This window comes from Pieris rapae, chromosome 12 (genome assembly GCF_905147795.1).
Source record: "Pieris rapae chromosome 12, ilPieRapa1.1, whole genome shotgun sequence".
Classification (NCBI taxonomy): domain Eukaryota; kingdom Metazoa; phylum Arthropoda; class Insecta; order Lepidoptera; family Pieridae; genus Pieris; species Pieris rapae.
In genome coordinates, this window is record NC_059520.1 from 7,838,788 (window position 1) to 7,856,909 (window position 18,122).

The 18,122-nt window shown below is 32.4% G+C and overlaps 2 protein-coding genes across 4 annotated transcripts; one reads left to right on the forward strand and one right to left on the reverse strand.

Annotated features, from left to right (window-relative positions):
* The first annotated feature begins 93 nt into the window (after nt 1–93).
* On the forward strand, nt 94–16,649 carry LOC110999980 (venom serine carboxypeptidase). Of its 3 annotated transcripts, none has more exons than XM_022269288.2 (8): nt 94–357; nt 11,739–12,052; nt 12,534–12,652; nt 13,395–13,559; nt 14,296–14,463; nt 14,758–15,017; nt 16,011–16,145; nt 16,505–16,649. In XM_022269288.2, the coding sequence occupies exons 1-8, from the start codon at nt 353–355 to the stop codon at nt 16,632–16,634; spliced, it is 1,296 nt and encodes a 431-aa protein (XP_022124980.2). In that variant the 5' UTR covers nt 94–352; the 3' UTR covers nt 16,635–16,649. The 3 variants fall into 3 exon arrangements, with proteins under 3 accessions (XP_022124980.2, XP_045486344.1, XP_045486345.1); XM_045630388.1 differs by lacking the exon at nt 94–357 and adding an exon at nt 11,001–11,158 and having other exon boundaries at nt 11,727–12,052; XM_045630389.1 differs by lacking the exon at nt 94–357 and adding an exon at nt 11,002–11,158.
* On the reverse strand, nt 686–8,346 carry LOC110999979 (venom serine carboxypeptidase). Its single transcript, XM_022269286.2, has 9 exons — nt 8,149–8,346; nt 5,846–6,104; nt 4,560–4,734; nt 4,378–4,490; nt 3,296–3,463; nt 2,835–3,002; nt 1,849–2,108; nt 1,391–1,519; nt 686–1,097 (listed from the first exon to the last, which is right to left on the reverse strand). The coding sequence occupies exons 1-9, from the start codon at nt 8,172–8,174 to the stop codon at nt 905–907; spliced, it is 1,491 nt and encodes a 496-aa protein (XP_022124978.2). The 5' UTR covers nt 8,175–8,346; the 3' UTR covers nt 686–904.
* Nucleotides 16,650–18,122: the final 1,473 nt, after the last annotated feature.

Here is an 18,122-nt window from a genome sequence, read left to right on the forward strand (position 1 = left end):
CAGTAATGTATGGAGAAGGTCGGAAACTAAACTTGTAGGAAAATGACAATTCTTGTCGACAAATTTAGATTGGGACGCGTACACTGTATCACTCATAAGTCGGTATAGATAGTGCAATCCACGCAGACGCGCCCACTATTTCTCCTAACCGTTTATTGTAATTATGTGTGCAAGCATCCATCAATTTATTATCAATACACACGCACAATACAATGAACCACTGATGGTTCGCAAATGACGTTTGGAGCAAACTCCCCGCATGATCTTCTCGAGCAAATATTGGCGTGTCTTCGTGAATTGCACTACCTATAGTATATTTCTACTTTAAGAATTCGTTAACTAAGTGTGCAATATGACGTAAGTATTCCCTGTGATTACGCTTCATTACATAGTACATACCCTGTAGTTTACTATATTTATTGTACTGTGCTATAATTATAATGTAACACAATAATCTAGTATCTCATACTGACAGTTCCCGATAGGGTTGTAAGGTTGTATTATCTAAATATGTCGATGAAACCATGATAATATTAAGATATGTATAATATGTATGATGTTGAGTTTTGTTAAAAATGTAATTTAATCTGAAATCTTTGGTTAAATCATCTACAATAATGTAATATAATTAATTGTTAATTTCTGCTATAAGATAATAAATGAGTGACTTGATTAAAACAATGAATTACGTACTATTCTTTATACATTTTTATTTACATTTACAATAACACTACTCTGTTTAAGTGGTTGACATTACGGACGAAACTGCATTATAAAAATACTTCGTGCATTAATCACAAGCGATCTCTTTGATTAATAAACAGATTATACAATTATGAAATACGTAATGCTTTACGTATCATTAAAATCAGAATAATCCATTTAGAAAATACAAATTTACTAATTAGTTCACTGGCAGTTGACGAGTTCTGATCGAATTTTTTTCTGGGACCAAAGACCCAGTGTCTTGGTACAAAGCAATTCCGCGTGCAAATGCTGAAATTAATCCTAGGGCTGCTGGCGGTTTGTCTGCGGGCACCATATGTCCCGCCCCGCGGATCATAACTTCTGTCAGATTTCCCGCCATTTTGAAATACCTGTAGTGATCAAGTAATTGTTCATATAAAATATAAATCAAATGTTAAAACCAATAATTTATAATTATGTTCTAACGTAATCCTAAAATATGGAAGTTCATAATCCCATTAAATTATTATTTATGCGTAAAAATTATTCAATTGTGAAGTACGGAGGCTAAATGATTTGATATCTTGATTTTTATACGGTAAAATAATTTGAATAATTCTAAGCGACATTATATAATGTCAATTAATAGTGACTTCATGTAAAACAGGAAAGATTGTCTATAATTATGTAAGTAATATATTACCCAGCCAACTCTTCATTGTGGTACCAAGGATGTCGTTTTGCAAGCCGGTATTCTGTCGAACCGGAAAATGATAGGGCATCATACGTATTTACTGAAGGATGGTATGCAACAATAATGTCCAAGTGGCCACTGAAAATATTTGATTACTATTATATCACACCAAAGTTTCATAATTCTTTATAAATATATGACAACCGAGTGAAAACTTTTTATTTCAAAAAGAAAAATCAATTGTCGTTTTATTATTAGTATTTAGTAGTTCTTTCCCACTGTGAAAACCTTCCCGAAACTTCTATAAATATTTTAATATCATAATTATCCAAATCGTTATAGCGTCGAGTTCATTTTTACATAAATAGATAGTATCCCTACCTACCTACTTGCTGTCCATCTTAATGATTAATTACTGTTTTATTTGGAGTAATAAAAGTAGAGAATGAAGATGAAAAAATACGTACTTATAAAGCATGACCCTGTAATTCTCTAGCAATTCTTCGAGCCAGTGTTTAGCGCTTCCCATGAAATCGGGGACTAGCTTTTTATAAACAACTCCGATTGATGTGAAATTAGTGTTTCCTACATGTAACGCTCTTCTTACGTCATCCCTTTGAATATAGTCTAAATAGGCACCATCCAGGCTAATTTCATCTTGTAGGTAATTGTATAAGTTATTTAGTTTTGACTCTGACAGGAATAATTGTAGTAAGTAGTTGTAATACTGAAAGGAAAGGAATTTGAATTAAAATTAAAGGTCGTCTAAATTGTGCTAAAGACTTTTTTTAAATAATTAATTAATTAACTCACACGCTATTTATTGTCTTTAGTAAGATTTATATTAGCATGTAACTTTCCAAGATTGCGATATGATTTGGGAACGAGTGCGTTTCTGGCCTTTTAAGAATTAAGATGTTTTTGACACAGGAGGCAATCGGGCAGGAGGCTCACCTTATGGTAAACCATACCATAAACACTCACATTGCCAGAAGACTCGCATGTGCGTTGCCGGATTTTTTAGAATTAATGTTTTTTTTATGTAACAGGACGCAAACGGGCAGGAGGCTCACGTAATGGTGAGTGTTACCATGGACACTCACATTGCCAGAGGACTCGCAAGTGGGTTGTCCGCTTTTTAAGAATTGGTACGCTCTTTTCTTAAAGGACCCTAAGTCCCTAAGTCGAATTGGTTCGATAATACTTCAGTGGGCAGTTGGGTCCACATAGAGTTGGTGTGCGGCAAAAACTGTCTTAGAAAACCCTCAGTTGTGGAATACGATGGCTACTGATAATCCGAACTCCTCTAAACGTTAATCTTTTGGAGTTCAGAAATACTCAAATGCCCAATTAAGTATTTCATTCTCTCATTCATTCATCTCTATAGGTACCATATAACCGCGCACAAGGCAGCTAGTATAGTGTAGTAGTGAAACGCCTTTTATAAACTTACAGCATAAGCCTTGAGCATTTCTCCATTGTTAATAAATTGCACCACTGCTGTCTCGATTTGGTTCATAAAATTCGCCACTTTGTCATCCACTAAACCAGCCTCACGTACGAAGTAGCTGTACCTTTGGAGGGTCAATGGGTCGATAAATCCGTTACCAATGGCAAGACCCTGTTAAAAACAAGATTTTGAAATGAAAAACTAAACTTCACTTTCTTAGTATTATATATTTATATTTATTACTTTCATGACGGGCTGGTGAGCTAATGTTTTGTCATATAAAAATGATTTTTGTGTTTCGTGATCATTATAGGTTACTACCTATAATGATCTATTATCCGTTCGTTGTGCATATATTTTTTTTAAATTATATCTGGTAGGATCGTACGTCAAAAAAGTTTTGGACGTACGGGCTTCAAACTAAGCGCTAAGTATATCAATTTTCGAATTTAAAAAAAAGTCACCTGAAGATTAATAGCTGGATCCTCCTGCCTGTGCCACAATATTTGTACTCCAAGGGATGGGATATGTTTCCCAGCATATGACTCTCCTGCAATCGTCAAAGGAGCTTTTCGTAATTCAGGGAAGAGTGTTAGGAACTGCTGTAGGGCTGTGTATAGGTTTTCACCAATCTGAAATAGGAATAATGTTAACTAGAGTCATCGGCACACATATTATTTATCAACCGGTGCCTCAACCCTGTACGGAGCGTTTTACCAAAATAATGTTAGCTCCTAAACACGTGTTTTGATTTCAATGCGGTTTTTGTTAGACAGCATGTTTTAGTAATATTCTTAGTTATGAATAGCGACACCTGTAATCTACGAGACATTTTGAAAAAACCCAATTAAAAAATATTACATTAGGTACATATAGGTCACGGGCGACTCATCATAAGATTTCTACAAAAATACTTTACGTCATTCTTTCAGTGGAATTAATCCATATTGAAACTTGGGAAACTAATCCATCATATCAATGGATTAGATAGTTTCCCAAAGTCAAGCTGCAGTGTCTCATTGATTTCGGTGTATTTAACTTTCGTAGTTTGTAACAATTGCATATTTAACTATAATGTATCATGTTTTTTTATTTAATTTCGTTGTTTAATGTACTATAATAACATTTTCGTATTATTTCATGTCTAATATCTATCGCAAGAAATATTATCACTGCTTTAAAATTCACTACGAAGGTACTTTTAAACGTAGCTCGCGAACATTTTTGCAACGTTTAACGTTATATATGATGTAGAGTTTAAACACTAAAACCCGCTCAAATATTCCAACCACTAAGGTTTTATGCAACTTTTCGTTTAAAAGTACGACAATTACCGATGTATTATAAAGCGTTAATAAAATACTTCTTCTATTAAAATTATCATGAATTTTCGTTGAATAATTTTGAAATAAGAAAATTTTCCATCTTATACAATTAACAACTTCTATTTCACCGTTATATTTAATGACAAATTAAAGCTGTAAAAGAACAGGTAATACAGTAGCAATGTACTCGTTATGTAGATATTACTTTAATTTATACATACCGTAGTCTGGTTAGTGGCATAGCCTCGGTCATCATCGGTAAAGCTAAAGCCGGTTCCGACAGGATTGTCTATGAATAGAAGAGAGTGATTCTGACCCCACGAATATTTTATCTCTGCAAAGAAATAAAACGTTATCCATGCAATACGATCAATTTAAAAATAAATTAATTATATTATTTTACCTTCCAGTTCGTTTTCCTTATTAACATAGAAAGGACCTATTTCCGTAAAGAGACCATAAAGTGAAGAAGCACCTGGACCTCCTTGAAGCCAAATTATCCATGGTGTTTCTTCAACTGGACTCCCCTGAACGGGGAAATACCAGAAGAATAGATTCGAATTATATTCTTTGTTTACCTGAAATTTTTATGTTATAATTTATATAATGTCATAATAAAAACATTAACTTTATGTCATAATAATAATTTTAGTTATATAGAATTGGTGTCAAACTTATGGTCTACCCTACGATATAAAGTCACCTTGCCCTTAAAAATTTAATCACCTTCCTTTAATAACTTCTAAGAAGGTGATTAACTAGTTTAATAGCCAAGGCGTAACAATTTTTCGCATACATCGTGGTGCAGCATGCAAGTACCCACAGCCGTGTTGGATCTCTCGGTACATACAGGCTAGTTTCTTTGTTTGTTTTGAATAAGTTTGGATGCTTGTTTATAGTCATAATTGCTTCATGGATATATAAACAGCAGCTTACAAGAGGTCCAACGCCCATAATAGCCCTAATATTTTTTTCTGCGTAATGAAAACTTTATTTACATCAACCGAATTTCCCCATAAAAGGATGTCATAGCGCAGAACTGAGGCAACGTAGCTGTAATAAGCAATGATTGCTGCGTTTTTTATATCGCTTGAAACGTGTACGAAGATTATTATTTTACTTTAACCCTTTACTGCAATTTGGTACAAATATGATCCACACCGTTCTTTGATCAGTATTTCCTGTTTGAATAAATAAATCTTCGTTTTCTGCAAGAAGGATCATAAACGGTACATACACTTCTATACTAAATACTAACAACACCATCTCTGAGTGAATAAAGCAGGTTTTGAATGTTTTTATTAAAAAACAAATGATCTATAGCAATATTTAAAAATATAATGTTTTATATTATTTTCTTGTGAATTACTTTTAAGAAACACTAGATATTTGGTAAGTTGCGAAGCGCCTATGCTCTTGAACCTCATGGCCCAAGAGTCTACTCCAAAGGGAACAAAATGGAAGTTGAAGGAGTCTTTAGTTCCCACGTTCGCAAAGTTCTCTATACAAATTATCTAAGTATAATTGAGCTATGATTTGTGATATTCTATTCGAAAGAATATCGTCTACGTATTTACGAACTGCCGTTTATAAGTAGCATTAGTTCACTGCTCACTTCCTCCATACAAAAATAATATACCAGATTAAAGTTTAATAAAGTATGATATTTCTTTAATACTTTCAACTTACAGTCAAATAACCTGCGTAACTCTCCATACCAGGCAGTAAATAATCAGGTTCGACGTATGCCGCTTTTCTTGCTTCTTCCAGTTTTTTCGCCTCTATTAACGGGGACAGAAGAAGAGGCTCCCCAGCGTCATAAGCCATTCTTCCTCTTCCAAAGGCATATGTTTTTTCCATAAACGAAATGATGGGTTCCGGAGCTTCTCCCGGAGGCAATTCAGGAAGGGAATAGAGGTCTGTTGTGGAAAGGACCGCCTTTGTGTATCTGTGGAAATATGTATTTTAAAAATGTGTATAAGAAAAATATTAAAAGAAAGATTAAAGTTGTTATTATTTAACTTTTAATTGGTGTTTTTGTCGATAAATTCTTATTATTATAGTAGATTTTTTTAACTAAAAAATTATTGCTTTTAATTGCTGTTGTGTGTACTAGTTGTGTGTACTTTATACGATTATAAAATACAAAAAAAAACTTATTAAAAATGGAAACTTGTGAACACCAATGAATAGGTTACAGAATATAATTGTTGTTACTTATGTATTCGAATTTTAAAACTATACTTTCTTTTTGTAATTTTATGCTTTAAACAGTCAAATAAGATTTTTTTCAAATTCAGTAATATAACCATATTATGTATATGACTGCTCTATAATGAAGGTAAATATTTGAATTGGAAACAACAAAGTGTATAAATATTTCAAAGTAATTATTATTATATTGAAGCTAAGTTCAAAAACCCTAGAACTGGACTTTATTTTTCACAGTGTAAAGTCGCGGACGACTTTTTAAAATTATTGTCATTTCAAACCTCATATCTATATAAACGTATATATAAATAAAAACTAGTTTGATATATTCAATATAATATTTTTATTGCTTTTCCTTTCACGGTATATATATTTGTTTATTTTTTATTTCTTTTAGTTGAATAAATATATGGCATTGGCATTGAGCATTGGCGCTCCCCTCATAGCAATTTTTTTCTCTCACAATAGTAGCCTGGAAGAGATCCATAGAAAGCCATAAAGCCATGCGTGTATATTTGCAACGAAGTGTTAATAAATAAATAAATTACAATTAAGTTACATAAAAAAAGCAACTCGCAATTCCCGCTAGTATATGCGCGATGTGCAATTCGAATTATGGCTTATTCTGTATAATATGTTTCGTGGGATATTATTCCCTTTGAATATTCTTGGGGGAATAGATTTTTTATTTACATCAAAAAGCGTTAATCATATTAATTAAACTGGAAAGTAAATTTGTATTGAAGGCAAAATTTCATAATGTTCGTTTTCGACATTTGAATTTCGACACAATAAGCATAGAGCTCAATGATTATAAATACTAAATAACATAGAGCACAAACTAAAGTGAAGAAACTATGTCCTAGAATGAAGATAGTCTTGGTGGCGCCATAATAATATTCCCACGGTCCCGCAACTTGAAATACCAGTTCCTTTTAATAAAAAACAAATAGAGCCGAGATTGAATGAATTTAGGATATTGATCCTTTTTGGATTCCATTTTAATGAGTCGCTTTTAAATATTTTGTTTTTTGCAGTAATTATTTTATTATATCTATATATTTTTAATTTGTTGTAAAATAAAAAAGGAAAAGTAAACGCATTTATATGAAGTGCCAATGATTTTTTGAATTTCGAATGTATCTTTTTCTATTTTAAGTTTTAACGTTCTTTTTTATTTGTTGCTGATTTCAATAAACATGAAAATCAAACAAGGAAATTATAACAAAATCCCGCCATTTTAAAACGAGACTTGAACCTGAAAATGTCATTTACTACGAATAACAAGTACCTACTATAGAAAATGGTTAAAAAATATTTTTATCACAAGTTAGCAATTTGTCCATATTTAAACAGGACGTATTATATTGTTTAATTTGACAGTAATATACTATTTTATAACAACCAAATATTGTAGAATATTTTTTTTCATTTAATACATTGGGTGTTCTTCGATCAATTCCTTCGATGCGTACGTAAGGGACTGCGTAATAAAAAGAATCACTTTTTGTCAATAAAAATTATTTAAACATGGTTGGTGATAGAAGAGTGAAAACTAAGGGTTTTATGTAATTGTAATTCAAAATTAAAAAAAAATAATAATGTGGCACAAGAAAAAATGTTTTGAGCTCACCCTAAATTAATGGTTTAAAAAAAATAGTTAACCAATTATCAGACCTACGAAATAAATATTTTTTAAGTCGGTCCGTTTCGTTCCAAGAAGAAAAATCGAATTTAAACAATAACAACACTGTCTCACAGATACACAAACATGAACTTACGTGAGAATGACGAGCCATTTGAACATTTTGGAGATGCGCGGGCGCAGATAACTGATGATGGTCTAGTGTCCCTGGGCAATCACCGCAGAATGGGCCGTAGTACTAGCGTCAGGAAACTTGTATACCCACCGATTCTCGTTTGTACAGCTTACGCCTTGAACTTGGATTTATCTCGATCGTTTATACATGGTGTTTCGATTTTTATTTATTATTTTTATGAGTCGTAGTTATGGGCTATTGCTTTAAATGCTTTATCTAAAAATGTTTGTAAAAATACTTAGTTTTATAGCTTAGATAACGTTAGTTGGTTTTAGGTATATAACATTTTGTACGTGTATTATATGATTATATATGTATATTATAATATATTTCTATGATTGAAACTTATATTAAAAAATAAACAAAATAACTTATTTATGTCACAAACATACAGCAGACAATATATGATAAGTATGAAATAAATTAGCTAATAAGATATAACAAGGGGAACACACAACACAAATAGAATACAGTCAAACACAAACAGTTAGCTGTTGACAATGCACTAAAAACACAACCAAAAAAATACAGCCAATCAAACACAACAGTTTATATGCATACATAAAAAGACCTATGAAAATAGAGGGAAAACACTTTATATAAACAAAAAAACACACAAACACTTGACAATACTTAAGCATTAGGTACGAGTTCCGAAAAAAAAACACAACAAAAAAGTCACAACAATTTATATTACATAACAAACCTTCTATTAACAAAATTAAAATTAATTCACATAGTAATAGAAAATACACAAACAGTTGACAAAATAACAATAACACGAGTATCGAAAAATTCTTTCAACTAACAAAACAGTGATTTACATGCATAGAAACATACTTTAAATATCAATATACCATAAAGCAAACAAATAAATGTAAAAACAATATGAACAATTGATAATAGGTAAATTGTTCTAATCTAAAGAGTTCCGATAACAAATATAATCAATCGTCCATAATAAAACACAACATTGAAAATTGCTAAACAATAGCAAAAGAAAACCATCACTGCTAAAAAACACTCTTTGTCTCTACTCCTCTCTTCGCTGACACTCTTCTTATAGCCTTCAGTTATCTTTTAGAGCGTCCTGACAGTGTCCATGGACAGCGGTATTACCTAACATTAGGTGAGCCTCCTGCTCGTTTGTAACAAGAAAAAAAAAACAAAAATAATTAAAAACCAGAAGAAAAAAATATATGTATATAGTAAAAAATCATTTATCAAAAATCATATAGGTACAAACGTCAAAAAAAGAAATATGCATTAAATGCCTCTAATTATACATTTACTGCCAGTTCTCAAATCAAGGGCGTAGAACGGAAGAGAAGAACTGGCATTAAACTCTCCGCCACTCTTTTTAATCGCCAAGCTATTTTGTTTTATAAAACGATTGTAAAGAGCTGCAACCATTACACCATATTTTACATCATATCTTAAGTAATAAATAATAATAATATAAATTAATAGCAGGCATGCAACAATCAAACCGAAGCAAAAAAACAATTTTAATAGTTTAATAGTAATTACAATAAAATAGTCATGTCTGAATAGTGAATATTCCTAACTAATTTCCGTCCTTCAATATTTTTAATATATCGATATTTATAGGGACACCCTTTAAATTGATGCGCGAACAGGTATGGGGTACCAATGACCTGTTTAGCATGAACGCGCTCCCACGCTCCCTATGATAGATTCTTGCACGCTTACAAATGTGATTTGCTCTATATTTAGGCTGTTGATAGTAAAACAAACATCGATGCGTTACATATGGTACGTGCCTCAAATCGCTAATGTAGCATTGGGTCGTTTACAAACGTCCGTACATAAATTTTCCCACGGTCGGGAGTTTTTTCTGACAGTGTGCTTTACATTTAAATTGATGTTCCGAGTTATCGGTGTTCTTTTTAAGATATCTCTGATAGGCTTGGAAAAGGCTTTGAGGGACTGTATTGAATGTAAATTAGTTTCAAGGTTCTTTTTTATGTTGGTAGGTATCCTATATGTGAACTTATAATATTGTTACATTTGAATATATAGCCCGGATTAAAGTATACGAAAATGTATGCCGTAATTCCCCGTAATAACAAATTTAAATACGTTACATATGACCATTACCAGTGAACCGATGGTGCTACAAATTTTTAGCAACAACTGTGGAGATTTTTTTCTATAAAGGTGGGTACTGACCAACGAGACGAGGTGTAATGTGTAACATTTGCATCCAGTATGTTACGCTTTGTTTTAAAATCGGCATAACATGCTCGTCAGAACTCTGTACTCCACTTTCGCCATTAGTTCACTCAAGATGGCCGACGAATTGCCAGAGCGTACAACGATTATCGAGACGAGCGTAACGTAATTTCCATGTAACACGTACTGACTGCACGAATGCTCGCTGTGTAACATGTTACATTACACCTCGTGATGGTGGTCAGTACCCACCTTAAGGTGAGCACAAGAAGTGCATTAAACTATGTAAGAAGAAAGATGAATAGTGAAAGGGATAATAAAAACGAACACATAAACATAAAAGAAATAGGGCAAATGGCAAAGGAAAAGGGCACTGGAATCACAATAACTTGAAATCGGATATTACGAAAGTCAGGTAATACTTGTACATCGGAAATGTTAGAACTGCGTATTAATTAATAAAAGAGATGCGTTTCACACCCCAGATGGCAGAAAAAATCCCTGGACGCAATGTCGTAGAGTATTTATTAATAAAAAAAATACTTATAGCAGCATTTTAAAGCAACATAGATTAGTCAAAGGTATAAAAGAAGAATAAAAGATGATTATTTTACATTTCATCATGCTTCAACAGAAATCTGTTTAATTAACCATTAACCGAGTTATCTTCACGCTTTGGTGTAAGTTTTCGTACCGATCAGACACACTGAAATGCCATTTCGCCATTTTGTCAAGTTATGATGAAGTTACCAGTGTTTTGTGTATTGTTTGTATGGTGAGTTTTTTTTCCTCCGAAACGGCTTTACCGATTCTCATGAAATTTTGTGTGCATATTGGGTAAATACTCCTAAATGTTAAGGGTAATCCATCCCTTAATTTTTTTTTCAATATTAGTTTTAAAAAAAAAAAAATTTTGTATGATACAGCATTAGTAAATACATACAACCCCTAATTTTCACCTACCCCCTATTTTTTATTATGAATGATATACCTACATGGCAAAACGACGTTTGACGTTAAACGACGAACAAATACACTGAAAATATAGCCAAAGATGAAGTACATAATACATTTTACTACAAATAGGTTCAAAGATTTACAAAAGGGAACAAACAAACAAAAAGTATTCAATACATTTAACTAAGTGTGATTCAATTTAAGTGCCTATTTCGAACGTCATCCTTAACATATATTTCTTGTATTTCTATTTTAACTTGTATATGTTAATAACATTTACCTAAATTGTCATATATTTAAGATAAAAAAGTTTGTCACATATATGTCGTACATTAACTATGTATGATGTAACCTTTAATAAATAAACTTTATAAAGGCCTTAAAAGTTCTTATTTCAGTGTAATCAACGTAAAATCCCATGAACTATGTGGAGACTGTCTGATACTAACACCCTACATCAAGAATGGTAGCACAGATCTTGCAAAGCAACTTTCAGAAGTAAACTCTACTCAATTTCTGGACATAAAGAGTCATTCGGGGTTTATCACTGTCAATGAGAAGTACGACTCGAATATTTTCTTCTGGTATTTCCCGTTTCAAGCAAATATAAGCAAAACACCACTGATTATATGGCTTCAAGGAGGTCCTGGTTATAGTTCGCTAAAAGGCCTATTTGATATTATCGGGCCATTTGATGTTGGAACTGGGGAAGGTAATATATGATTAAAAAAACCTTTTTTTTAACAAGAAGAAAATACAATAATTTGAAATACAAAATGGACCTTACCCAGACTGAAGTTGTTATCACCAGCTACAGTTTTCAGTCGAAGATATTATATCTTGGTGACAGCCAACAAACAGAAACAAACAAACATTTAATTTTGTAATAATATGCCTACCAATATATGTTTTAGCCGTGCACCGCATTATGTAAAATTTTCACATTGCAATAATAATAAAAGAAAGAAAGAATACACTTTATTATACATAATAAAAAAGGATGTGTGATTAATGACAGATAGTGCCTCCCAAATAGATATTCTATAGAATGCAACTTTTGCAATACTTTTTTATCAAATAGTGACCATACATTGCTCGCTCATTTAGACCCCGGTCAATCCCCGGACCCTCCAAAGCTAATAACACTTTCACTATAAATAAAGCAGTAAGTTTTAATCAATGGAAATTTACAGTCAAGAAACGCCAAATTTCCTGGAACTCCGACTATTCCTTGCTTTTCTTGGACAACCCTGTGGGAACCGGATTTAGTTTCACGGGCGATGACCGAGGCTACACGGATAATGAAGATGATGTAAGTTATTATATATTAGACGTTAATTATGATGGCTTTTTCTTTTTTTTATTTATTTCTATTTTATTTATTTAAACATCGTTACATTAAAAACAATGTGAGGGAAGACGTTTGGACACCTGGTGCAACACGATAACTTCTTTAAGACCATCTTGGAGGGGAAGATCAGGCAGGAGAGGACGAGGAAGACCAAGAAATAGAGATCAGATCAAGGAAAAAGCTGAGGTCGTGACATACCAGGAGGTCAAGACACTGACGCAGAACCGCAGTGGCGATTAATCCAGACAAGAGCCCGGCTCTTAAATTTGAAGAAAGACATAAAAAAAATAACATGAATTATTAATATTTTTAATTAATATTATTAGGACGGTTAGAGTTCGGTTTACGGTTACAATTCAATACAAAATAATAAGAAATACACGAATTACAAAAGTCACTATTAAGCAGGATATGATTAAGAAATGTTAGTGTTGGAGACTTATTCATTACTATACGTATTCTGTTTCTGCGTTCCAATATGTTGCCCATTTATTTTGAGGACTATCGGAAAAACGTCAAAATTTTTAAAGGAATTATTATTTAAGAAAGAGAAAGAGCCCTGATCAGCCATGCGATTTGGCAGATCTCTTGGCTAGGTCGAGAAGTAGGGGACCACAAAATCTCCCCTCTCCTAAAAAGGGACTGTTTAAACTTGGCGTCAGTATTTTTATAGTCAATTTAGAATAGAACAATTTTGTTCCAGGTTGGAGATCAAATGCATACATTTCTGGTCCAATTCCTGAAAGTTTTTCCGGAGTTACAAGAAGCACCATTGTTTATAGCCGGTGAATCATACGCAGGAAAATACGTTCCTGCCTTGGCAATTCAAATACACAGAAGAATGGAAAAGCATCCAATTAATTTGAAGGTAAAATATTTTTATTATAGGTAGTCAAATAAATAACTTTTTGAGGGATTGACATTTTTGATATAGTAGCTTGAATAGTCGATGAATTCATATTGAATACATCATCATCACTTCGACATCCGTCGTGCCACGTTTTCCACGTTTTTCGACTTAGGGTCATTCAAGAAAAGAATGTACCAATTTGTAAAAGGCCGGCAACACACTTGAGGTAACACTTAACATCAGACCATTTGTCCCCTCTTTCATAAAAAAAAAACATAAATGTGTCTTTGTGAAATATTTGTATGGTGACCGTTCCTTACAGTCGGGAAACCTCGCGATTCCTTCAAAGTCAATCCTATAGACAAAGGCGGCATTAACATCAAGCGTTCTCTGTAACTTCCAACTGCGATTCCGACATTGTTGTACACAGCTATATATATATATATATATATATATATATATATATATATTTTTTTTTTTTTAAATTGTTGTATATATATATATATATATATACAACAATTTAAAAAAAATCGGTTGTCTGGAAAGTCGGTTTACTGACGATAGTTAAACGTGACAACGTCATAAGAAAATACTGATAGAATGGTTGCATTTTCATTAGAAACGCTCAATTGTGTAACGAAAAAAATACCTAAAACCTATTTTTTAATGGAATTAGCAGATGACTGAAGACTTAGATATTTGCAAGGAAACTGGTACATTTGAAACTCTTTGAGGTCCTTTTTACAATTTTCAGGGCATTGCAATTGGTAATGGCTTGATAGACCCTCTGAGCATGCTGCATTACACCGAATTCTGTCGAATACTTGGTCTTCTCGAAAGTCGGGAACTTGAAGTGCTGAAAACAATTGAAGACACTGTCATTGAGGCCATAAAGGAGGAGAAAATGTTAGATGCCGCATTGGTAAGATGTATTATTAAGCTGGTGGATATTTGTGGGGGTTGACTCTCTCCGATTATATTTCTCTTACCTAAAGAGTGGACCTCTTAACTACACACTGGCAGTGGGATTACTTTTGTTAGGTCGATTTATGTTAATTAAAGGGAAATAAAAAAAGAAATCGAAAAGAATTTATTAAACCTCGCCTTTGGGTTTGTAGATCGTTTAAAAATACCAGTGACAACTAGAATTTTCTAGCGACAGACAGGAAATAAAAAACTTCGTTTATTTGAAATAAATATTACATCATGTTATTAGGCGTTTAACAAAACCCTGGAGTACATAAAGAAACACAGTGGCGTAAGTTTATTTAACTTCAACGAAGAGCAAAATAACAGTGCACCGGCGTTCGAGGAGTTCGTGAAGCGAAAAGAGATTAGAGCCCACATTCATACAGGAAATGCATCATATGATTTAAATAACCAGCTGGTGTATGAAAAAATGCGGCCAGATATAATGAACACAACGAAACCATGGGTTGAAGAACTTCTAGAGCATTATGGAGTTCTGTGTTATAGGTAATTCTTATTTATTAAGTAAAATTTTGAGGTTTTTTTTTATAGAACGAGCAGGAGGCTCACCTGATGTTTAGTGATATCGCCGCCCATGGACACTCTCGATGCTAGAGGGCTCGCGAGTGCGTTGCCGGCCTTTTAAGAATTTGTAGCTGAATTTTATTATTTGCACTAGGTAATTCTTAAATAAAACACTTTGTTTTAAACTGTATAACAACTAACATCAATCGTTTAAAATATGAGCTTAGACCTAACTAACATACAATTAGGTAACGTTAGCAAAATCTAATTTAGGTAAAGGTTCTTAAATCTAAGTGACACTTATGTTATTGGATATTATTGAAAAGGAGAATGGGAGCGTTCAAGTATTACGCCACGTAATTTTTGGAGATTCTTGCTACTACTATTTATTACTTATTGGTAGGATAAACAGTATTTCTGCGTTTTACGAATGTCAGATAGCGCTATTTGTCATGAAATGCCAAGTATCTTACATGAAACTTTTATCTTTCGAATAATTTATGTTTTGCATAGCTATATGGCACTTTATCCATACATTGTGAAACAGGCCCTAAAAGTCATGATTTTGTATTTTAATATATTAATCATGTTAACACTACTTGGAGGCACTTTATTGGAATTCATTTATTCATTCTTTTTCATTCATCATTCAAATCATTCAATATAAACATAATAATATTTTATAATTAAACATTGATAAATAGATAATAAAACAAATGTAATAAGTTGGGCTCCGTAAAATGTACCTAAATAATGCTGGCATTACCTTGATGAATTACGAAATTTTTAAATTTGTTTTATTTTTATACGAGTATTTACCAATTCCTAATTATTATTATTACTATATAAGATAAGAATATTGTAAATATCGTATATTTAAAACAAAGTTATTGCATACTGTAATTGGCAAGTATCTATTTGCCTACGTATAAGATATGAAGAAACTTTCAATAATGTTTGATAATAATTTCCTAGCGGACAGTTGGATGTAATGCTGCCATATGGTTTATCAATAAACCTCTACTCCAGCCTAAAATGGTCTAAAAGAAAAGAGTATGTGGAGGCCCCACGACGGCGTCTGCGCAATGCTGGTGACAAGAGAATTGTAGCGTAAGTAACTGGAAATCATTTTTATATACCTCTTTAGGTATATGTTATGGACTAAAAGAATTTTCCGCCTAGAAGCAATACAAAATCCTGTTAAAAAATACAATTTCCTGCATTACGTGTACTCCAATCCATCATCATCATCAACGTCTGTTTTAGTTTAGTGTATTTTGTTCTGCCGAGGTCTCCATTCAAGGAGCCTCGATTTATTATTAAGTATGATTACAAAACTGTGTGTTAGCTACCAGTCAGCTGATTTAAACGTAAGCCCGCGAGTACGTTGCCGGAATTTTGTTCGTTCGTATTTTCTAATATAATTAAGTGGTACATAATCAGAAGAAAACCCATATACAATTTTACAGGTTCAAGAAGAATGGTGGGAATTTCGCAGAAGTGCTATTACGGCGCGCGGGTCACATGGTGCCGAGTGAACAACCAGAAATCGCCAAGTTTATCATTGATAAATTTATTCATGAATATAAAAATCTATAATTAGTTTCTAGACAGTTCATGTGTCATTGTTTCATTTGTTTTTTTTTTGCATTGACGGAACGAGAACGAACTTTTTATAGGTTATATGCCATTTCATATACAATTGTTGCAAAAAGTGAGTTAATAAAATATTGCGATAAGTCTTGAGCCTAACACAGCACAGCGTATATCCATGTACATATAGTGAGTAGTACTGTGGTGGATTTACCAGCAGGCGAAGATTTTTGGGTGGCAAATCTGGGAAGCGAACATTACTTCACGAGCAATTACAACGAAATAATTGGAATGTAAATATTATCTCGGACAAGATAATTGTTCAGGCAAGGACTTCACAGCCTAAACCTTGAAAATTTGTGAAATTCCTACTAATTAGGGAATAGAGTCAAATTAATGCTATACATAAAATAACGTAAATAAAAAAAGTGCGTGCGTATAAAATACACATGTCAGAAGTGAAACTTCTTTGGCAAACTTATTTTTAACTCTTGTTCATATTTATACAAACCTAAAACTTTAGATTTCCGAGAGGAAGGGAAAGAGGAAGTATGTTAGGAATTTAATTTTCATTATGTGTCGATACTTAAAACAAATAATAATTTTAACATTTTTAATTTATTTCTTCGATAATAAAAACACATGGCATCTTAATTTACAAATTACAATTCGTCATTTGACATTTCACTAAATTATTTTGCATAAAATATAAAATTCTAATATTTCACAAATGCTCTTTACGAAATTTTAATAATTATTACTAAAGGTAAACGGAAAATTGGAAAATATTAGTACCGTTGAAATTGAAAGAATTCTTTAAAAAATATCAGATTTGTATCAATTTTACAAATCGTAATTCTAGGAATTTGATATCGAAAAGTACTAATAAAGAGAACTTATAATTTTGTAAAACAATTTCATAGATTTTGATTGATTTATATTTAGATGAAAATAGCTTTTAGATAACAACTTAACAAATGCAGGTATAAAATAAAAATTAATTTATCTCATATTAATAGCAGCTTCATGACCAAATAATTTAATGCGCCGTCTGTATCTTATTAATAAAATGCCAAACAACAATACAACCGCGATTAAAATAACATTAACGATTGCACTTATAGTCAAACCAGTCTTATAATTGGTGGGTTCGATATTCACAGCTTCAACGTAGGGCACGCTGACCATGTCTTTGATTATGTATGATGGTGGGAAGATAAAGTATTGTTCGGTCTTTTTAATAAAATTCGTAACGACGTCTAATAGTTCTCCTGGTTTATCCACTGTTATCAGGTCACCAGTATTGGTAATTAAGACCTCCATTAAATTACCACCCGACTTAATGTACCTGAAAAAAATATTAAACGAATAAAAACGCGAATTAAAAATTTAAATAACACGATGTCCATAAACTAAAGACTATTTTTTATGTTTGTTGCGTTCCATTTTACATAATTAAAAACGTGAGAATGTTTAACAAACGAATAGCGCGTT

Excerpts from the sequence above, each read along its gene's own strand:
- LOC110999979 (XM_022269286.2), bottom strand. The coding sequence starts at position 8,174 with ATGTTCAAATGGCTCGTCATTCTCAC. Across the intron at positions 2,109-2,834 it reads AAATGCTCAAGGCTTATGCT|TATTACAACTACTTACTACA; the intron begins GTAAGTTTATAA and ends CTTTCCTTTCAG. Across the intron at positions 1,520-1,848 it reads TACAGGGTCATGCTTTATAA|TGGCCACTTGGACATTATTG; the intron begins GTACGTATTTTT and ends AAATATTTTCAG.
- LOC110999980 (XM_045630388.1), top strand. The coding sequence starts at position 11,121 with ATGATGAAGTTACCAGTGTTTTGTGTATTGTTTGTATG. Across the intron at positions 11,159-11,726 it reads TTTTGTGTATTGTTTGTATG|TTCTTATTTCAGTGTAATCA; the intron begins GTGAGTTTTTTT and ends AGGCCTTAAAAG. Across the intron at positions 16,146-16,504 it reads GGTGACAAGAGAATTGTAGC|GTTCAAGAAGAATGGTGGGA; the intron begins GTAAGTAACTGG and ends ACAATTTTACAG.